This window comes from Actinia tenebrosa, unplaced genomic scaffold (genome assembly GCF_029948245.1).
Source record: "Actinia tenebrosa isolate PJP-AT-01 unplaced genomic scaffold, QUT_ActTen_1.0 PGA_scaffold3__52_contigs__length_22856419, whole genome shotgun sequence".
NCBI lineage: Eukaryota > Metazoa > Cnidaria > Anthozoa > Actiniaria > Actiniidae > Actinia > Actinia tenebrosa.
Window position 1 is genome coordinate 21,331,663 of NW_028292580.1, and position 23,751 is coordinate 21,355,413.

Genomic DNA, 23,751 nt, shown 5'->3' on the forward strand with positions numbered 1-23,751 from the left:
CTCTTCGTGTTAGAATTATATAGTTCGTCAAAACAAATTGTTGACATTAATGTAACAATGCCTAGGCCTCCTAGAACTCAGGAATTGAGCATCTACGATGGAAAAAAATTTCTAAAAATGAAATAGTCTTTCGAGGAAATAACAGGTCAAAAATCGCCGAGGAAAAAATAGCTTATTTATTTTTACACAAATTTAAGAAATCAAAAACAAGGCAAGATTGGTTAAACGCTTTATCGAAGATTGAAAAACGGATTCGCTTCTACCGATTGCTGGCCAATTACACATATACAAAAAAACAAAAAAAAAACAAAAAAATTGTTCCGAGCAAATTTGAATTCTATATTTATACCTAATGAAAAAAGTTGGTCCAAGGGAAATTAATTCTAATGACAAGCGAAAATAATTGTAATATTATTAAGAGAAAAAATCTATTCGTGGTGAAATCGGACATGCAATTTGTGTGCTAAACCATTAAAAATTATCCAAATTTCCTTGGTGTTTTCCAATTGAGGTTGTGACATGAAAAAATCAATTTGACACTAAATTTTATTTTTACTTAGTTCGACTGATATAAATTGTTTGAATCATCCGATTTATTTAATCTAGCTCAGTAAAACTTAATAAAGGTTCGACCAATAACAAACACGAAAATAGAAAGCTGAAAGCTGTCTTAGGAATATACATTATTCAGATTAAACCCGGCTGTTTTTTTGCTTTTGCCATATTCTTGGAGAAAAGATTTTTCCAAGTGACAGTGAAATTGCTTCCTGCGTATTGTAGACAAATCTAGAAGCAAACACTGTAGATCTCATTCATTAGAGTATCAACATTTGATCTGGTGAAAATAAACTGAGAAGCATTATTTGGGTTCCTCATGCCAGACTAAAATTTAAAATCGTTATTTTTGGGATTTTTGAAAAACATGATGTCATAGGTGAAATTGGAGTTGCGCTTTACTCGGGCTACTCTGACCCCTTGAAATAAATAATGTACAAATGTTATACAGAAAAGTACTAAGCCTCCCTAGTATGTGTGAAAACAAGATGTGTCAACTTAATAAACCGTTATTTCATTGGGAGGCTAAGTTCTTTCCAACAAAGGTTCTATGTTAGACTGATTGAAGTTCAAAATTCTGCGTCAAAATTCCGTAAAGACTTACGTATATATCTATTTCAAATATAGTAGTCATCGCCAAAGGCGATAGGCAATAAGCGAAAAGCAATAGATAGGTTCATTCCGAGGTCCAAGAATAGCTGGAATGACTTGTGTTTCTGCTTCTTATTCTCGTCAAGAGTATGGACCTTAATGTTGAGACTGATTTAATGTTCTTTGTATTCAACGAAATCATTTCCATGTGGAATGACATTTCGCTTTTCGCCTTTGGCGATGACAACCTTTTTTGAAATAGGTGTATACAGTGTGTGCAACCCTATGACTTAAACCCCCTTGAGATATAAAAACAATGAAACAACCGCTATGTTGGTTGATCTAACAAGAGATGAGGAATGCTTTATTACTGTCAACCAACATGGTGGCTATGATGTAACATGCACGTGCTCTACTGAATAATCTTTCTTTGAATGATGTCCAAAATACAATACAATGCAATACACGGCCAGTATTCTAGCTACATTTGGTTGAAACTGTGTTGTTTAATATTAACGTAAAATGGTGTCAAAACCAACATTAACAACTAAGGTAACTGATATAACTATAATATCATAAAGCGTCTAAGCGTAACATAGCGGGCATTATTAGAACTGATTCGAATGGAAGTATAGGTTGAGGGGGAGAGCAACATCAATCCAGTACAATGGCTATTATAGATGGATAATAGACTAACAAACATTCTGTCATGCATTAATACTTTTGATTAGAGTACTTAAAAAATGAAAAAAAGTAAAAGTAAAATACAAGGGAATGAAAAAAAAAAAGGAAAAAAAAAAAAAAAAAAAAAAAAGAAAGAAAAAAGAAAAAGAATTCGAAACAAATCTTTGAAGAAGAATAGGAAGGAAAGAAAACCATAAAAGGGAAAGAAACGAACAGAATGGGAAGACATGGGAAAAGATGGTCAAAGTTAACCAGATCCAAAACAATGGAGATCAGTTAAATTAGTTTCCTGATGTTAATATTAGTTGATTAAGCAAACTCGCTGGCAGTGGAAATACAACAAGAATAGCAAAGAGATTATTAATAATAATGATGAAAGAATAAAAGAGCATGGAGAATACCCACTGCATCGTACTAATATATCTTTAAACAATCTAGGCCATCAGCCTTTAAAACCATCCCTAGTTTGATCGCAACGTAAACAAACTACGGTTTAAAAACGTTCCTTCAAAACGTCTCAGATGTTGGGCGTGACAGGGTCAGCTCGAGAGTTGCCCTCTGCGATTAGATAACCATGGGTCATGACCAGCTTGGAGCTTGAGGAGTAGAGTAATCTGTGAAGTTTTAGGTGTAGCGGAGGTACACCAAGATTACCGGCACATCAACGTTTCCTTTGGGAATTATAAGAACGATATTTAATGTCTTTAAGAATAGGAGCGAAGGAAGAGTTTATAAAGGAAAGGCTTGGGAAGAGAGGTAGATAGATAAAAGAAAGAAATTATAGAAGATAAAAATACAATGTAATTCGTCATTTGAATGTCGGGTCTTCGAGATACGAAGGTTTATATTTCCAATATGTTAATGAATATGACGTAACATAAGGGATTTGAGTTGTTTTGTGGCAACTTTTAATATTGAATGCTGGACATTTTTTGAAAACAAATTTGTAAAAACCTTTACGTGAGTCACGAGTAAAAGGGTGATGCTTTTAAAATACTGTATTCCAGAACGATTGCAGTGTTGTATATTAAATGATCCCTTATGTTACGTCATAGTCATTAACATATTGGGAATATAAACCTTCGTATCTTAAAGACCCGACGTTCAAATGACGAAATATTTTCACAATCAACTATCCACTATATAAAGAATCAATTCTGAAAATATTGTGCAAAGGCTTATAAGCACTTTAAACACGTACTATTTCCATTAACATCAACGCCGTAGCCACCACTTGGACCGTGGTCCATGCAGTTTTTAAAAAAGGTGGTCCTAGTATTTTTTGATTGTGTAATAAATATTTTTTACGAGGAGGAAAAACGGTGCTGAAGGTAAAAAGTGGTGCGTATAAAACCGGCCAACCGTACTTGTGGCTATTGCCCTGATGTAGCATATAAACAAGATATATAAGCAAGAAAGGATATTTACCTTGTCATGTTAGGGAACATCCCTCCAGCGGTGTCCGTGCTACCATTGTAGGGGGGAGGGGGGCGCTTCTTTTGGCGATGGTATTGACCACGCCCAACAAAATCGCTCCCTTGACGTTGCTGAGACATGATTTCTGTCGAGTGGGAAAAGATGACTAAATACAACTATAATATAAGAATATAAAAACGGGAAAGGAAAGGAGAGGTCAACAAGGTGAAGTAGAAAGGCAGAGATTGAATGAGAAATGAATGGGAATGAAAGCATGAAAAAGATATCTCTTGAAACCGAAGAAGATGAATAAAACAAAGGGAAAATAGAAAAAAGGAAAGGAAGTGAAGAAACTATAATATAAAGAAAAGAAAAACGAAAAACGAAAGTTAAGAAAAAAGAGTAAAGTAAAGAAAACGAAAGAAAAGCAAAGTACAAGGAAATTAGAAAGGTTTCCTCTACCATTGTACGTCTCCTCTTCTTGTCTTTGGTTGTAATCTAACACCAACCGCTTCAGCTCCTCTTGTTCAGCCTGTTCTGCTACTTGCTTCTGCCTGACAGTAGATGCCAGGTTGGACGAGATGGGTACCTCAAAGTCCTTGAACTGTTGCTTGTTTCCTTTACGTAACATCAGTACGAAGTTAACGCTCTCGTCTTCTTTGGGCGAGGGCGCGCTTTTTCGTCCTTGGCCTTTGAGGTGCATGGGTACTGCTATATCTAGATTGGGTACCTGTGTCGTTATAGGGGTATAAGATTGCGTAGAAATTGCATTACATGGTTATGGGTTTCATATGGGTACTGCATGCCATATCTAGATAGGGTAGCTGTGACGTAATACATGTATAAGATAAAGTATAGACAATGCATTATATGGTTATTATATGGGTACTGTATGCTATATCTAGGTTGGGTAGCTATGACGTAATACACGTACGTATAAGATAAAGTATAGAGATTGCATTATATGGTTATTATATGGGTACTGTATGCCATATCTAGGTTGGGTAGCTATGACGTAATACACGTACGTATAAGATAAAGTATAGAAATTGCATCATATGGTTATTATATGGGTACTGCATGCAATATCTAGTTGGGTAGCTGTGACGTAACACATGTATAAGATAAAGTATAGAGATTGCATTATATGGTTATTATATGGGTACTCTATGCTATATCTAGGTTGGGTAGCTATGACGTAATACATGTATAAGATAAGGTATAGAGATTGCATCATATGGTTATTATATGGGTACTGCATGCCATATCTAGGTTGGGTAGCTATGACGTAATACATGTATAAGGTAAAGTATAGAGATTGTATTATATGGTTATTATATGGGTACTGCATGCAATATCTAGGTTGAGTAGCTATGACGTAATACATGTATAAGATAAGGTATAGAGATTGCATTATATGGTTATTATATGGGTACTGTATGCCATATCTAGGTTGGGTAGCTATGACGTAATACACGTACGTATAAGATAAAGTATAGAAATTGCATCATATGGTTATTATATGGGTACTGCATGCGATATCTAGTTGGGTAGCTGTGACGTAACACATGTATAAGATAAAGTATAGAGATTGCATTATATGGTTATTATATGGGTACTCTATGCTATATCTAGGTTGGGTAGCTATGACGTAATACATGTATAAGATAAGGTATAGAGATTGCATCATATGGTTATTATATGGGTACTGCATGCCATATCTAGGTTGGGTAGCTATGACGTAATACATGTATAAGGTAAAGTATAGAGATTGTATTATATGGTTATTATATGGGTACTGCATGCAATATCTAGGTTGAGTAGCTATGACGTAATACATGTATAAGATAAGGTATAGAGATTGCATTATATGGTTATTATATGGGTACTGTATGCCATATCTAGGTTGGGTAGCTTTGACGTAATACATGTATAAGATAAAGTATAGAGATTGCATTATATGGTTATTATATGGGTACTCTATGCTATATCTATTATTATTTCTTTACCCTCGAATTGTGAACAAGAATACGCCACATATTCTTGTATTCTTCATCTATTTCTCTCCCTCCCTCTCTCCCTCCTCTCCATTCATTTTGCTGTAATAAACCCTTTTGGAGTTCCAAATTACTGCTCTGCTCCTTGATTACAGACTCATTTACACAGGGTTAGCCTCGAATCAGTGTCTAAATATTCACAAATACCAACGGTAAAGTAAAGAATGCACAACTTGAACAATACAAATACTTTAAAATTACAAGGACCTTCATTGAAACTGGAGTGTTTCACGTGTAGTTCACGTGAAAGAAAGGGTGCTTGATTTACCTTAAGACTTTCGCCCCGTCGGTACTGAAGATCATCAATCATCAGCCGTTCAAACTTGTTCTCGAAGTCCAGGTCTTCCGCAGTGGGCTCACTTTTAGGTGGGCTGAGAACCTTGACCTAAAGAGTCGGAATAGAATAAAGATAGCAACATTATAACTAGACATGCCAGCAGAAATACAGCAAAAAACTAAACTGAATGAATCTAACGAAAACTTATCTTGATCATATTCTTGTCTTCATCGTAATCGTCATCAACATCATCATCCATTAACATCTCCTTCCTCCAATCCACGAAACTAACAAACTTTACCTTGCACATATTGTCATCATCATCATTACAATCACCATCATCTTTATACTCATCAACATCATCTCATCAACATGTTGCATCTATCACCAAGGAACCTAAAAATCTTACCTTGGACATATTGTTGCCATCATCATCATTACAATCACCGTCATCTTTATACTCATCAACATCATCTCATCATCATATTGCCTCTATCACCAAGGAACCTAAAAATCTTACCTTGGACATATTGTTGCCATCATCATCATTACAATCACCGTCATCTTTATACTCATCAACATCATCTCATCATGTTGCCTCTATCACCAAGGAACCTAAAAATCTTACCTTGGACATATTGTTACCATCATCATCATAATTACAATCACCATGATCTTTATACTCATCAACATCATCTCATCATCATGTTGCCTCGATCGCCAAGGAACCTAAAAATCTTACCTTGGACATATTGTTGCCATCATCATCATTACAATCACCGTCATCTTTATACTCATCAACATCATCTCATCAACATGTTGCATCTATCACCAAGGAACCTAAAAATCTTACCTTGGACATATTGTCATCGTCATCATCATCATCATTACAATCACCATGATCTCTATACTCATCAACATCATCTCATCATCATGTTGCCTCTATCACCAAGGAACCTAAAAATCTTACCTTGGACATATTGTTGCCATCATCATCATTACAATCACCGTCATCTTTATACTCATCAACATCATCTCATCAACATGTTGCATCTATCACCAAGGAACCTAAAAATCTTACCTTGGACATATTGTCATCGTCATCATCATCATCATTACAATCACCATGATCTCTATACTCATCAACATCATCTCATCATCATGTTGCCTCTATCACCAAGGAACCTAAAAATCTTACCTTGGACATATTGTCATCATCGTCATCGTCATCATCATCATCATCCATCTCTATAACTTCATATTCATCAAGATCATCTCCTTCCTCCATGTTGTCACGTTCTTCCACATCTTGTTCGCTCTCTCCAGATTCACTCGGTTCATATTCTTCACGTAGCCTCGGGGACTGACATGGTGAGTTGCTCAAAGAGTTTGATGTTGATGCAACTTTTGCTACCCCAGGAACGGCAATGGGGTTGGTTCGAAGGCTATCTGGGTTATCACTTTCTGTTTCTTGGTTGTCACTTACTAAAACTTTCTCTGTGTAAATATACAGAAGCTTAGTTTTACACAAAGTATTTAACAGTTGTTTTATTATATTTGTGCAATCCCTATTGTTGAATACTGAAGAGCAAAGGACAAAGATAAACATTGAGATAGAACGTTCAAAAATGGAAAATTTAGAATGCTGATAGCTAAGAGTTCCTTCCTTTTCCCCTTCCTTTCTTTTGCCATTCTTTTCCTATCTTTTTCTTTCATGGTCCTCCCTTCCTTTCCTTCCCTTTCCTTTCCCTTTCTTTCCTTTTCTTTCCTTTCCTTTCCCTTCCTTCCCTTCACTTCGCTTTCCTTTCCTTTCCTTTCCTTTTTTTCCCACTCCTGTTTCTTTTCTCTTCCCTTCTTTTTCCATCTAGTTGTCATACTCTAGCTTTACCGAGTTGTTCTTGATGATCTTTCTGAATCTGTTCGACTTTCTCCATTGCCTCCTCTAGCGTGGACAAGGGACGTAGCTTAGGTGGAAGTAGCTCCAGCGTATCAGCAACCATATAATCCAAGTCTCTTGGGAATGGATGATACTCGTTCCATTCTGGGTTTGCTCTTTTCCGGAGTATGTACAACTGTGAAACAACAATGATCAACAAGTTATTCACATTTTATCGATATCCTGAAACAACCTCTGAATTGATCTACGTCAGAGCATGGCTAACTCACAGATGGAACCCTGTAACAACCTCTGAGCTGATCTAAGTCAGGACATGGCTAACTCACAGATCTAGCCCTGAAACAACCTCTTCGATGATCTAAGTCAGGGCATGGCTAACTCACAGATGGAACCCTGTAACAACCTCTAGGCTGATCAAAGTCAAGACACGGGTAACTCACAGATGGAACCCTGAAACAAATTCTGGGCTGATCTAAGTCAGGGCATGGCTAACTCACAGATTGAACCCTGAAACAACCTCTGGGCTGATCTAAGTCAGGGCATGGCTAACTCACAGATTGAACCCTGAAACAACCTCTGGGCTGATCTAAGTCAGGGCATGGCTAACTCACAGATTGAACCCTGAAACAACCTCTGGGCTGATCTAAGTCAGGGCATGGATAACTCACAGATAGAACCCTGAAACAACCTCTGGGCTGATCTAAGTCAGGGCATGGATAACTCACACATAGAATTGGAATTTAGCTTGTTGTTTGTTTTTATAGTGATTTAAGACTTACCTGAAAGTAGACCAAGAAGTAATCCAGCTTGCGCTTAGAACTGCCGTGGTCGAAATACTCGCCACAGGTATCGAGGAGTGTGCATACCATACGAATACGGAACAGATGTGTTGCAGAATCAAGCTCAGACGGAGAACCTGTTCAAAAAATGTTTTTCATAAAGCTTCACTACAGTCAGTAAGTTTTTCTGTGTTATTGGTTTGGAATTCCTTTGGTAGAGTACATGGTAGCAAAAGTACCGTAATTCGTCAGAGAATACTTAAAGCCCCGTTTACACTGGCGATTTTTGCGGCGATTTTTGCGGCGATTTTTGAGGCAATTTTCGGAAATATGAAATCTTTTGTCTCATCTTTCAAAAGAGACATTCGTCTAGGAAAATCTTGGTATCCTGAAAGAAACTTTACAAGTAAATTCTTTACCATTATTTATTATGGACAAAATCGCAAAAAAAATAAAAAATAAAAAAAAATTGCAGCAAAAATCGCCGCAAAATCAATAGTGTAAACGGGGCTTAAGGCCGATTTACACTTGCAATTTTGTCGCGCGACTTGAACAGCGATTCCATCTGCGATTTTGTTTCAAACACAAATTGAGCGTGTAAAAAGTCGGCGATTTTCAGCGCGATAAAATCGCCTCGACGTTGCACAGCACTTCTATCGTTTTCTACCGGTTTCTGATTGGCTCCACAACCCAAAAATGGAATGTATTGTTTTCATTCCATAATTTGATTGGTTCTCGCTGTCTAAGTGGGCCCGGTTATAGTAGTTGCACTGTAATACACAAATTGAACTATTTACCATCTTCTGTGTTGCCAAACGTGATAAAGGAGTAGAGAGTGTTAAAGATGACGTTGGCCTCCACTAATCGATAGTTGAACATCTCACCAAGGTACTTGACGCAGCACAACCGACGTTGGTTTAGCTTTGGGTGATTTAGCTGTGCGTGTGATGAAAAAACAAAAAACAAAAAACAAAAAACAAAGTGGGTAAATTTGCTACATTCTCCATGGGCGGATCTAAGGTACTTTTGTTACGTCTTTAATTTTCGAGTTAATTCTAGGCAGGAAGAAGGGGTAGGGTACAAGGAAGGGGAGCTCGCACATGCTCTCTCGCCAGCTTACCTCCATTCCTAGACGAATTTCCTCCAATATTCCATCGACAACAAAGAGTCCTACTTCTTCCTAAAAATAAAAAATTAATTTTTTGTGATTGGTTAAATTACACACGTGATTTAACGTCATCTCCACGTCACGTCACATATTGCTTCATGATTACCTGATTTATTTTCTAGGTATTTTGTCACCTCTTACATCATATACTGTCAATTTTTCGATTCGTTGATGAGATGTACTCTCGCCTATTACGTCACAGACTGTTACTAAATGATTGGCAGATGTACTCACGTGATATATTGCTAATCCAGCTAGCAGGTTGGCGGCACAGTGTATGCTGTTGTACTTGACATTCCAAATACGAATCAGGCACTTGATGGCATACAGTGCAATCTGACAAGAAAAATCAGGACTCATCCTTATGTAGTTCAAGGAAAAACTGCCTGACAAACTCATAATGCAGTCGGTGGGAAGGAGTATCCCAGCCAAACTTGTTAATTAAAGCAAATCTTTGTAGGACTGGAAATTTCTACATTCTACATGCCATTATTACCACCCATTTCTCTTCTTTTTACTCCCCTTTTTCTGCTCCCCTTTTCTGCTCCCCTTTTCTGCTCCCCTTTTCTACTCCTCTTTTCTGCTCCATTTTTTTTGTTCCGTTTCCTGCTCCCCTTTCCTGCTCCCTTTTTCTACTCCCCTCTTCTGCTCCCTTTTTCTGCTCCTCTTTTCTGCTCCCCTTTTCTGTTCCCTTTTCTGCTCCCCTTTTCGTCTCCCCTTATACTTCTCCCTTTTTTCCAAGCCCTCATAATGGACATTCTAACATACCTGAGTATTTTCCCAGGGCAACTTTCTCATTTGACGAAAAACCTACAAAGTCAATAAACAAACGAAATTTAGATCTATATACCTACAGAAATACCATAATAAAATTATCGATGTAAAAAAAACGTCATTTTATTTTACGTCGAACATGCAAGATAAGATTAATACGACACCAGATCGAATGGACTACTTCGAGAATACAGCGGCCATCTTGCCAGGGGGCCCGGCAAAACAAAACAAAGATGATGGAAAATATATAGAGTTTCATGTGTTTGTCTTTCTTATATGGGTAAAGGTAATCAATGTGCCGTCTTGATTCATCTTTTGTTGTATTCTCTCGTGGTGAAGTGTTAATATCAATCGACGCCATTACTGTAACGAAGTTTTATCTCACTCCTGGAAGCCCCAAAGAGGGAGAAAAACCTCGTGGAGAAAAGAATCCGAGCCCAAGAATCGAGCATGGGTCACATTGACGAGAGGCGGTGAATTAGAAGGACAGCTAGCGTAAAAAGGAGATTAAGAAAGAGTTTCATGACACCAATAGCTGAGGGGCAACACTTGTAAAAAGTATTTTCTTTTTTTTAGAAAATTTATGTTCGTGTATGACAATGATTGGTTTATCCCTGCCTTCCAACATGGCTGCCAAAAACAAAAAAACAAAAAACAAAAACAAAACAAAAAACCAAACAAAAAACAAAAAACCAAACAAAAAACCAAACAAAAAACAAAAAACAAAAACAAACAAAAAAAAAAACAAAAAAAAAAAAAAAAACAACAACAAAAAAAACACAAAAAAACAAAACAAACAAAAAACCCTCTTTGTCCTTCTTTCCTTACCTTTTCAGTGGTTGTCTTTGAAAGGTCCATGTACAGCAATTTACGGATATACTCATGCATTGGAGGACGCTCCTTCATTACGTACTACACAACAGAATGAACAATGATTAAATAATGAACAAAATATTAGAATCAGCATGCTCAGTCATGACATTGTTATGGCAACAGCCGGCACGGCACAGTCATGGTATGTACATATGGTAAAACAAGCAAGTCTGGTTTTACGTTTTTACCTTTTGCCTGTCAGGAGGATTGCAGTAGTAGAAGGCATTATCCACAAGCGATAGGTAACGACTGTCAAGATTCTGAACCGTTTTCTTCCTCATCATTAACTCCTGTAGTACATGAAAGATTAGAGAGTTTTAGATTGACTTTTTTTCTCCCCGCAAACGGCAAACGTGACCACGTTTTCATCTTTTCCCTACATTTCATTTTACCTTTTACAAATCTTCTCACCAAAAAAAAATATTATTTTGTTTTTCTACTACTTGGACTTTTTTGCGATTCTTTTTAAGATATTTAAAATATTTTTTTAACGGTCAACTGACGTTTCACGTTTGCCGTGAACGTAAATCTAAAACTCTCTATTAAGACAAATGAACATTACGTAACGCCTGTACATCCTTCAGATGACGTTCTACTGGTCAATGGCGTAGCAGGTATGGAATGTACTTTATCACCTTATCACTCTGTTTTAATGCACTTAAAGCACCGAAAAACTATACGAATACGAACTTGCTATTTTTTAAAGCTGCCAGATTTTCCTTTGATTTTTTTTAACAGATTTATTGGGAAACTAATATTACAATGTATTGAATAGAAAGAAATTAGTTACCCAGGAAGGAAAGTCACGAACGGGACACGAGACCCATGCGAGGTGACCACCTCATGAAATGTTATATGTTCCAACATATTGTCCCATCCTTGAAGAAATGGTTACAAACTACCTCCAAAAATTGAATTGTTTGCGAGATCATACATGTATGGGTTAATATATAATTGCTTAGCAGACGTACCAACCAACGTTTTAGCTTATTCTAATTAGAGGGACAAAGACTTGCTATAACCATAGTCTCGGTAAAATAAGGGATGCCCACTTTTGGCAAGCCGATAACCTCTTGACAACTTACTAAGGAATGTGATAAACTATGTAGTATATAGGAGAGAAATGATTTCCTTACCAGAAAGTTCTTGGTCCTGATATGCGTGTCAGGAGAGCGGTACAAGAATCTACCACACACCTCCAGTAGGTTACAAGCCATCTCGATGTAATGATGTGTGAAATCCTCTAGTAACAGCTGGTGATAGAGTAGACAGTGTGAGAATATGTATATGTTAGGTGTTGTGTATGTAATGATGTGTGAAATCTTCTAGTAACAGCTGGTGATAGAGTAGACAGTATGAGAATATGTATATGTTAGGTGTTGTGTATGTAATGATGTGTGAAATCTTCTAGTAACAGCTGGTGATAGAGTAGACAGTATGAGAATATGTATATGTTAGGTGTTGTGTATGTAATGATGTGTGAAATCTTCTAGTAACAGCTGGTGATAGAGTAGACAGTGTGAGAATATGTATATGTTAGGTGTCGCGTATGTAATGATGTGTGAAATCCTCTAGTAACAGCTGGTGATAGAGTAGACAGTGTGAGAATATGTATATGTTAGGTGTCATGTATGTAGCAAGGTAAAGACTTGCCTTTAAGAAAAATAAGGTGTCCGCTACTGGGAATATCTTGAACTTTGTCATCTCTCCTGGAAAATATAAGGAGGCAGTCATGTTAGTGATGACTGATGGCGATGATGATGTCTGAGGGGAGAGGGGGTGGGGGTTCAGTTAATCTCCTTTAGATGATGGTCATAATGATAAATGATGGCAATAATGATAACATGTTTATAATGATGATAGATAAATGTCTGTTACTGAGTGAATGAATGAATGAATGAATGGATAGAAAGATGAAAAGTTAAATGGATGGATGAATGAATGAATAGTTGGATGGATGGATGGAATAAATGAATGAATGAACGAACAGATGTAGGAACAGATGAGTAAATAAATGGACAAATGAACAAATAAATAAAATGATAGGAACTTCTTCAGATACCAATGAACCGCACGGTCTTGATTTTGGACTCCAAGTTAATCTGATCTTTCTTCTTTAACTGCAAAAGACATGATATTTAGGCAGAAGTTAATAACACGTCAAAAGTGACAAGATTTTTAAAGCACCACCACCTCTCCTTCTTCTGGTGTTAATACTTACATGATGTTTGAACTCTCCTTTCAGTAGTCTCACTAATTCAGGTGTAATATCATTAACACACTGGTCAAGCGTAGCTACCAGACGACTGTACATGGGGAGAAGATCAAGTCTAAAACCATAAAATAAATAACATCAACAAATAAAAAATCTACAAAAATCTACAAAGCTTTTCACTGTTATATCACAGCGTGGGACAATCACAATAGAGCTAGGCTCCAAACTAGGTAAAAGCCCTGAGACATCAAATTAGAATTTAGAAGTTGATTTTTGAGGAGGGAGGAAAACAGGAGAACCCGGAAAAAAAACCTCGAAGCACAGGAGAGAACCAACAAACAACTCTACACACATAGCAGTGCACGCCACCGGTGCACATTGGGAAACGATGGTTATATAACAGTTATAGTAGTCCGCTGGCAGGAGCATTGGCAAGGGGCGGGGCCATGTTTCGCACTTCGTGGCATCAAAATGGCGGCTTTTTAGAATTTGTAAGGTACATCTCTAAGAATTTCTAACTACGTAACATGTTCTTCATATTGTGCAAAGATTCAGTATGGAATTCAGTGAGAAAACTAAAATGCAATAATCTGAAATTAAAGCTAGCAAAATGGTACATTCACCTTGTCCTCTGAACATTAAACAGTGATCGGCAAAGTTTCTTACGATTCTTTTTGGTGTTGCATGACAGCATGAAATCCATAGCAATCTACCAAAATAGGAAACAGGACAAAAATTGTAAGCATCTGAAACATTAGGAGTTCGTGTTGTTTAGTAAAAGACCTCATTTGCTTTGGCGTAATGTTTTCAAATTTCAGATTACATGCCATTCTCTTGAAAATAAGATTCTTTGTTTGAGTTGTATCCATATTCATGTGTCTTCTCATGTGAGACCATTAAACAAAGAAATAATACTCTAGGGTATGATACACCCCCAAGCTAAAGAAATTTATTCATTTCTCATTTGATAAAGTTCAAGCTGTTTTCACTATTAATGCTTGTTCAATCATTTCAATATTTCTTCACTCTTACATTTGATTTTATCCCACTATATTTAATGCCTGTTCTATTCAACTTCATATTTCTTCATTCTTTCATTCTATTTTATCCCACTATATTTAATGCCTGTTCTATTCAACTCAATCTCATTCAATATTTCTAGTTCATTTCCCTTCATTTTATTTTCTCACTTTTTGATAAGCACTACATGTTACCTCATCTATCATGTCCTTGTTAACACAGGTCGGCAGTTTCAGGATCAAGGCTTCTAGTGCAGCAGTACTACTGGTAATGACAGTACCACCTTCAGGCGTGGACTCATCTGAACCTAACAAATCACATCATCAATAACTTATCAATTAAATATTGGAATATTTCTCCTCCTGATACAGCACACCCCCCCCCCCCCCCTTCCCCCACATTGGGAATCCTCACATAATCACCTGTCAATTGAATATTGGAATATTTCTCCTCCTGATACAGCACCCCCCACCTTGGGAATCCTGGCATCATCAACTGTCAATCAAATACTGGACTATTTCTCCTCCTAATACCCTCCCATCTGGGATTTCAGGTTGATTTTCTAGCTTACTTACTGTCTTCATTGTCCTTGTCTTCAAAGTCTTCATCAATATCAAGAGTCTCTTCTAAATCATCAAGAATTTCATCTTGTCCTTTGGAATAAAATAAATAAACTTATTCACTTGGAGATCAAGATTGGAATAAATACTATAGTCAGGTACCTGTACATACGACTATTTCAAAAAACGTTGTCTATCAGAGATCTTAAATCTGAAAACTGAGAATGAGTAGCACTTTGCAAATTGTAATTTATTCACAATCAAACTATCTACTTAGTTTCCTTTTAGATTAGACTATGAAGTAGTAGAATTGTGATTTTTTGTATTTAAGCCAGAAAACATAAAAGCAAACACATCCCACTTAATCTCAGATTGCCCATTTCAGATCTCCAACTGACAAGGTGTATAATAAAGGTGCATAGGTGTTTTATAATGTAGAGATAGGAAAATGGATAAAACACAGGGAGAACATTTATTCAATGGGGGCGGTGTGCTTTTTACCTTTGTTGGTCTCCTTAGTATTTTTTTCTTCATTTAAACTTTCACTGCTAGAATTTTTGCTTTCATCTTTGTACAAGATCTAAAAAGCAACAAAAACAGGCACAAAAAAATAGCATAACATTAAATAAGCAATATCAAAATCAAATCAAACAAAGCAGGGCAGGGCAGGGCAGGGCAGGGCAGGGCAAAACACAGTAAGAAAAGGAGAGGAGAAGAGTACTCACCCCAGGCAGAGATGCCTTCAAATCTTTAAGGTTTTCATAAAACACTCTAGTATCTTCATCCTCCCATATACCACTTTCACCATCATACTGTGACGTAAAAACAAATACACAATCATTAGAATGAATAATAAATCATAGATCAGCCCAGAGGTTGTTTCAGGGTTTGATCTGTGAGTTAGCCATGCCCTGACTTAGATCAGCCCAGAGGTTGTTTCAGGGTTCAACCTGTAAGATAACTGTGCCCTGGCTTTGAAAGGTTGTTTCATTGTTTGACAAAATCTGGTTTGGTTTGGCTGCAAAAATATTTTTACAACTACAACTGCCCCAATTTACATCCCGGGGGGGGGGGGGGGGGTACTCCCATACATGGACTATACGGGGATGATCCGCTGAACAGGGTATGGTTTTTCAAGCTTCTTGTCATAAACAGGGTATGCAATTTCACGCAAGTTCCAATTTTTTTCCTGAGTTTCCTGTCATATTCAGGGTTTCTACTTTCATATTAACCAAAACTGGTTATTATGGTCTTCAAAAAGCGATACACGAGATGACATGATAATTGAAACAGGAACTCAGTGCAATTAATTATATCTTTTGTCATAAACAGGGTCTACAAATTAGAGGTTTTTTTTGTCATAAACAGGGTACCCCTTTCAGAATCCCAGCAGAACACCCCCACCCAAATCCTGGCGGAGTACCCCCACCCCCCCCCCCCCCCCCCCCCGGGATCTACATGTACTAACCTCCATATTCTTAAAAGGATTAAAGATATCAATGGTGCTTCCACTTTCACCTTGTTGGGAATACTCTAAAGAGATAAATAAAAAATTTAATTTGGAACTTCCATTTCCTTTATAAAATCATGACTCTATTTGTGCCCTTACCATCTGCAGGAAGTTCAGGCATTTCCTCATCAAGAACATCCTGTGAGTTCAATAAAATAACGCCCATTAGCAGTTATTTAAAGCACTATATATGTAACAGTTAACTGTTTGACAGATGGATCGGTTTGTTATTTGCAGTATTAAAACATGAAACTTATCAATACAGAGTAATGAGATATAAATGAGAATTAATGCTGATAGGGATAATTATTAATGATGATTATTAATGATGTTGATGATAACGATGTTGATGATGGTGGAGGTGGTGGTGGTGGTATTGGTGTTGATAATGACTGATTATGGTGGTGATGATATTGATTACTGGTAATACATGTACTTGAGGATGATGATTTAATTGATATGGTGACGAAGGTGATGATGATGATGATTGTAGTGAGAATAATGATATTGATTATGAAGATGATGGTGGTGAGGATGTTGATTGAGATAATGTTGATGGTGATGATTTTGCTGATGATGCTGGTAGATGTCATGATGATAATGATGATAATGAGTTATAAAAAAATTGAATTTCGATAAGGACAAAGGTAAGGATGGTGATTATGATAAGATTATTGCAGACTTGTAATATACCTATTATTGAATTGTTTGAAAGAAAAAAAACTTACAGCTAAAGTAGAAGTGCTGTTTAGCAATTTATCGTAAGCTTTTTGAGCTCTTTCCAGGGCTTCTTTCCTTTCAACATGAAGCTCTCCTTTTGTCTGAAATCAAGAGACACCTCAGACCTTTAATTAATTTGTAACCATTCATTTTTAAATGTTAATATTTTTAAACAAGAAGGTAAGAGAAGAGAAGAGAAGAGAAGAAGAGAAGAGAAGAGAAGAGAAGAGAAGAGAGGAGAATAGAGGAGAGGAGAGGAGAGGAGAGGAGAGGAGAGGAGAGGAGAGGAGAGGAGAGGAGAGGAGAGGAGAGGAGAGGAGAGGAGAGGAGAGGAGAGGAGAGGAGAAGGGAAGGGAAGGGAAGGGAAGGGAAGAGAAGAGAAGAAAAGAGAAGAGAAAAATTATACATACATGAAGAATTTCCCGATTCTGTCTCTCCCTATTCTGCAAATCCTTGTGTGCTTTCAACAAGTGTTTAGCAAGTGATGAGTAATAATTTCGAAGAAGTGTGCAAAAAGCACTCTGGGCCTCAGCAGGAATGACTCCAGTACTTGGCCAGATAACATTGTGCTTCTCTACAAACTGTCTCTGTCGTCTTGGTAACACACCAGCAAAATGTTCTCCACAGTGCCGAGCAAAACTAATAACCACCTGCACATATACATGGCTGTCCTTGTCACAGTTGATGACATTGCTGAGGATATCTCTTATCGACTTGACGCTATCTTCCAGAGAGAATACACCATCGAGTATAAGTTCGCCAAGAAGCCGTAGTGTTACTCTAAAGCGTGACACATTTGCTGCACGCTCTTCATCTTTCCCACCACATTTTTCAAACATTTTGAAAAGTTCTTTTCGAAGGAGATCTGAGAACTCTGAATATCGTTGATGGATGATACTGCAAACATGTGCCACACAGTTGACATCTGCTTGCTTTGGTACCAAACATACAAACATTAAAAAGTATATTAAACAATTGAAGCCGTTTATTGTCTATTACTGACTACAGCACATTATAAAAAAACTGTTATAAATGTTGCGTTCTGATTGGTTGAGAGCGTGTGCTTCATGAGAGCACACAGTATGTGGCGCACTTTCAGTTGCATCTTTCCTATCTAAAATAACAGTTTTTGCAATTTGTATTTTATAAAAGAAATAAAAAACTTGCTTGCTGTGCTGTGTGGAGTTATAAAGCACTGTGCTTCTCCGAACACTTCTCTTGCATTCTGCCAACCCCTGTGTGCTTTATAACTGCACACAGCACGCACATGCAGTTTTCTATTTCTTCATTCATTGTATCAAAGTTTGTAGGTGGTATGCCCTTGTGATTATTTACTAGGCGTAAACGATTTTTTATGCTTATTGAACAAAAATATCCCCCTCGCCTTCAATTCTCAAAATCCTAGATCCAATGGGTATGACATGGTTCAACACAGTACTGTAAATGGCTTATCGTTGTCTTTATTAGTTTATCCATTTAAAACATGTAGAAGGTAAGATATGGTACGCATGACAATGAATTGGATGAATCCCTATCCCTACAAAATGAAATGCTCCAGTTTCAAGTTCTCAGTTGTTCTCTGAATATTCACATGTTCCAGTAAAGGTCTGTGAATTTCAAATTGTTTGTATCGTCGAAGTTGTGCATTCTTTACTTTACTGTTGGTATCTGTGAATATTTAGACACTGATATGAGGCTAAGCTTGAGTAAATGACTCTGGAACTCGGCAGTAGTTTGGAGCTCAAAAAAGGACTATACCATTGTAAATGTTCTGCTTCTTTGTACCAAGTGTGACACACAAAATATACATGATGTATAGACCTACCTTCAGCTTCCCTAACCCTTCAATGATTGAGGTAACCTGTTGATGCATAATCAAATAAGATTATTAATAATTACTCTGAGTTTATAGAAATCAAAAGAAAACCTGAAGAAACAAACTTTAATACTCACAGCTTCTTGGATGTATCTAGACAGATTCAATCCATTGAACTCATTAGTAAGAGATTCTCGCTGTTGTTCAGTGACAGTGCGCTAATAAAAGAAGCCAATAAATCTAGTCATAAGTTCTGTTATGATATTATTTTGTACTCATAAAAGACTACAGTAGTTTGATTTTCTCTTACCAACTTCTTTATGAAAGCAGAGTTTTTCTTGACAGAGGAATCTAGTCCTTTCAAGGAAGTGTCTGAGGAAGAACCTGTGGAAGAAAAATATCTGTGTCTGATCTTTTTATTTGTGTTAGAAAGTAGGTCATTCAGTCATTCAGCATAACCTACTACACAGAGGTTTGTAGGGTCAACATGCAACTCAATGGCTCCAAGTGAACATCAGACATTGTCTGGTCAGAACTAGAACTTGTCTGGTCAAATCTTTGCCTTGCCAGTCATTTTGACCAGTAATGTTTTGCCAGAAATGAGGTATGACTGAGCTAAAACTAGTTTGGTCTGTGGATCATGAACGGCGACTGATCGGCCATTATTTTAAGGTCTGGTGTGACAATCCTAAACATCTCTGATGAAAAAGAACAGGGGAATACTACTAATATTACATCTTTCCTGCATTCTGATTGGTTGTATTTTTTTTTCAGTGATAAAAAGGAGCCATGACACACTGCCAAATTTACAACTGCTTTCCTGCATTCTGATTGGTTGTATTTTTTCATGTGTGAGATAATTTCAAGAATGATGTACTTCTAACCTGCAGCTGCTAAATTCTTGCTTCTTAAAAGCAGCTTGGTATTGATCTGCTCTTGAGCTTCATTCACTATCTTCATCTACAATTAAATAATATTCAATTTTATCTAATGGTAATTGCTTACAACTGATCATTTGATTTCACCCCACTAGCATGCATGTGCACATTCAAAAATTACTGAAATACCATGGCAAACATTTTATTAAGAAACCTCACATTAAAAAAATTTTTTTCAGATAGAGTATATATTTACATCTGTCATTAATAAAGGCTTTGCACCATCACATGATGGCCATCATGATAGGAGGCAGGGACAATTGAATCTGATCTAATCTGATTTACATGAGAAAAAAATCAACTTAGCAGGGGTAAAAGGCTGTATTGTTGTGCCTCCTTCCCAAAGTGCAAAGCCTCTATACCAAGTAGATAAATATCTTTATATTACTTGTATTAGCCATTCTCCATTAAACTGGAGAAATATAGAATTGGAATTGATCATTTGTTACTTGCTGAAATGAACTCAAAAAAAAAAAATCTGAGTCCCTTTAGGAATAGGACCCATGCCCTTCCAGATACCAGCCAGTAGCTCAGACCACTGAACTACAAGAAAGACTCATGACGAGTGGTCATTTACAGTACTGGAACCTTCATTATGGCTCAATGCGTGCAGAAGAAAAAGGTAATTAGTATGTAAATGCTCAACAAATGCTGTATAATTATGCTAATGTTAAATCTTACCACATCATTTCTCTCCCTTTCTTCTTTCTCTTTTTCATTTTCCTAAAGAGTGATATTCATGAAAAAGACTAGAAATTCGTATATCATGCAACTAACACAAATCCATATGAAAACTGTTTAAAGAAATGGTAATTGAATAAAAATAGAAGATGCCCAGGGTCTGGTCGTATGAAGGGTGGTTAGCGCTATTGTTATCCATTGAATAAAGTGATGCTATTACATGTATCTAATAGATTTATCCACTTTACAAAGATTTATGGATCCGATAGCAGTAACACCCTTCGTACGACCAGGCCCAGCTGCAGTTGATAATAAATATTCATAACATTTGTTTGGGATATCTGTGAAAATTTTTACCACAGGAAGCCCAACACTTCTATATTCCTGTTTGCAGTATCAACCCTTCGTACAACTGGGCCCAGCTGTAGTTGATACAGCTGTAATAAAAATTCAATAATCATAACATTTGTTTGGGATGTCTGTGAAAATTTTTACCACAGGAAGCCCAACACTTCTATATTCCTGTTATTACTAAAGATATTATTTATGTTCACACTCACACTTGCCAGAATAAAATCTAAGCCAAGTACTGTGGAAGACAGGGATTTTCCCCTAGGAAATCTTTCAACAAAGACTATCAAGACAAGCAATGCATGTATATCTCACGATACAGGGCTTAAAATAACGACCAGTAAGTTGCCTATCATGATGACTGGCCAAATTAGTTTTAGTTCGGTTAATGTACCTCGTTACTGGTTAAAATGACTGGCAAGGCAGAGATTTGACCAGACAAATTCTAATTGTGGGTGCAGAGCTCGAAATAGGAATTTTGCATGCCATTTTATTATTCATTTGGCAGTGCATCGTTATTTTAGCCTGCCAAACCTGAAATTTGGCCTGTCATTTGGCCATTGGCAGGCCGCTATTTCGAGCCCTGGGGTGGACATTGTCCTATGTCTGAACATTATTTTAAGCCCTGTGATAGAAACATACATGTCTCACAATAGAGATTACATGATTGTACATGTCTCACGATAATAGACACCCACATGTCTCACGACAGAGACACACGTCTCACGACAGAGACACACGTCTCACGACAGAGACACATGTATTGCTTGTCTTGCAAAGTCTATCATATTCTTACTGTTAACTAATCGTTAGATAATTTCATGTAGTTACAGCCATTCTCAATCACATACGCCCTCTAGCAATAGTTTCTGTCACAACGAAGAAGGCTTTGGCGGATGTCAATCACAAGGCGTTTCCATAACATTGTCAGAAACACAAAGCTATAAGGGCATGTGCCTACGTGTACAGAATGTCATGGAAACACTTTGATTGACGTCCACCAAAAGCTTCTTCGTCACGACAGAAACAATCGCTAGAGCAGTGCGTGTGATTGAGAATGGCAGTAATAATATTTGCCTTGTTATTCAGGGCTCTGAGCCTTCATTCTTAACCCATACACCCATACACCCAAGCCCAGAGGACTTTTGAGAACGGCTGACTTTTACATGTACATTCCCATACGACATCCTGATACCAATAATATTAGTATCTTGACTAGGAATCGGACATAGTTAATAGGTTGGACAAATCGTGTTAAGGATTCTGGATAGTAGTATGATTAATATTTCATAAACGGAACAGAATTTTAAAGCCAAAATTTGCTCCAAAGACCAAGAAACAATAATATCAGGTTGAGGTTGGACTTTTTTCTATCAGTTTCAACCTCAATCTTTCTTTCATCACGGTTCAAACTAATTTTAGAAAGATTTAATATAATTTTTACATACTTCTTCTTTCTTATTCTCCTGTCCTGTCTCTTCTTTTTCCTCTTTGCTGCACTCTTGCCTGCGAAAATAAGGTAAATAAATCAAATACTGTACATTCATGGATTATTAAGGAAAGACAATTAAGCATAAGCTTATTTGTTCAAAATAAAACAAAATATAATAAATGTACAATGCACCTAGTTACGCTTTGTATATTTACCACTACGTTTTTCCAGAATATAATTACGGTTCATAGTATTAAATGTGAATAGATTGCAAACATAAAATTTAAATATCGAAAATTATCACGCGATCAGTACAGAGAACGGTGAGCTTATACGTTTTTGCAAGCAACTGTAACCCGGTAATAGTTTATGAAAAATGCTCTATCCAAGTAATTATCAAAATACCATTATTAAAACTTTTAGAGGTACAGAGAAGGGTTATTACCTTTCTTCTGCCATCGTAGCCGGCGGTTTTTCTTCTTTCTCGCAACTGTTATCTTCACATTCTCGTTTGTTTATCGAGTTCTCTTCGCTTTCACTTGTTTTTCCCTGTGTTTCCTCGCTACAGCTAGAATTTTCTCCCATTTCTGCTCCATGGTGATTGTTTGCTTTTACCTTACTCATGCAGGAGTCTCCAAGGGCCCTATTCCGCCCGCATAGCTTAGGTTTTATGGGTTATTTTTCAGTAATTTATCGCTATTTTCGCAGCCATTTTCTTTTGTGAATTTGCTTTGAACTTTCTTGATGTCAGCATAACCCTGAGCATCATGGGAAATTGTACACAGGAAGCCCAAATGTAAGAAAAATCGCTCTCGGTTATTCCTCGGCACAAAAAAAAAGGTTACTACTTCATGCAAGACCTCGTGAAGTGGCACTATTATATATATATTTTTTCCGGTCCGGTATCCTAAAAAATCGTGCGTTCTGATTGGCTGTTTGAGCGGGCGGTATTTTGTCAGTAGTATCTGCCCGCGCGCGCGATCCGGTATCCTTTGCCACTAAAGACAACACAAAACGATTACAAAAACAAGTAAAAAAAAAAAAAAAAAAAAAACGGGAAAAAAATAAATAAGTTATTTACCGTCCTATAGTCGGTCCGGATAGGGAAAAACTGTGTCCTCGGTCTTGAAAATATTGAAACCTTTGTGCGTGACAAGCGAAGCATATCTCGGAAGTGGGCTATTGCTGTGCACGCTTCACTTACTTCGGTTGCTTCACTTACTTGAGGTGCTTGACTTTTGAGGTGCTTCACTTACTTGAGGTGCTTGACTTACTTGAGGTGCTTGACTTACTTGAGGTGCTTGGCTTACTTGAGGTGCTTGACTTACTTGAGGTGCTTCACTTACTTTAGTTGCTTCACTTACCGGAGGTGCTTGGCTTACTTGAGGTGCTTGACTTACTTGAGGTGCTTCAATTAATTCCCATAGGTGAAATCAT

General features: G+C 37.1%; 1 protein-coding gene and 1 long non-coding RNA gene across 3 annotated transcripts; one reads left to right on the forward strand and one right to left on the reverse strand.

Moving 5' to 3' along the window:
* Positions 1-1,479: 1,479 nt before the first annotated feature.
* On the reverse strand, positions 1,480-23,059 carry LOC116288000 (regulator of nonsense transcripts 2). Of its 2 annotated transcripts, XM_089035258.1 has the most exons (34): positions 22,760-23,059; positions 22,331-22,388; positions 20,532-20,573; positions 19,797-19,872; positions 19,223-19,296; positions 19,050-19,130; positions 18,922-18,957; positions 17,507-18,028; positions 17,105-17,197; positions 16,476-16,515; positions 16,335-16,399; positions 15,592-15,678; positions 15,368-15,446; positions 14,882-14,959; positions 14,501-14,613; positions 13,910-13,995; positions 13,293-13,401; positions 13,134-13,191; positions 12,725-12,780; positions 12,208-12,324; positions 11,260-11,361; positions 11,027-11,110; positions 10,193-10,234; positions 9,659-9,760; positions 9,377-9,436; positions 9,054-9,192; positions 8,257-8,393; positions 7,469-7,652; positions 6,801-7,077; positions 6,434-6,449; positions 5,572-5,688; positions 3,709-3,976; positions 3,259-3,391; positions 1,480-2,501 (listed from the first exon to the last, which is right to left on the reverse strand). In XM_089035258.1, the coding sequence occupies exons 1-34, from the start codon at positions 22,936-22,938 to the stop codon at positions 2,492-2,494; spliced, it is 3,720 nt and encodes a 1,239-aa protein (XP_088891384.1). In that variant the 5' UTR covers positions 22,939-23,059; the 3' UTR covers positions 1,480-2,491. The 2 variants fall into 2 exon arrangements, with proteins under 2 accessions (XP_088891384.1, XP_031550575.2); XM_031694715.2 differs by lacking the exon at positions 6,434-6,449 and having other exon boundaries at positions 6,779-7,077.
* Positions 7,677-9,893, forward strand: LOC148908889 (uncharacterized). The gene is made up of 3 exons (XR_016120715.1): positions 7,677-7,908; positions 8,242-8,433; positions 9,547-9,893. It is a non-coding gene; the product is annotated as an uncharacterized LOC148908889 (long non-coding RNA).
* Positions 23,060-23,751: the final 692 nt, after the last annotated feature.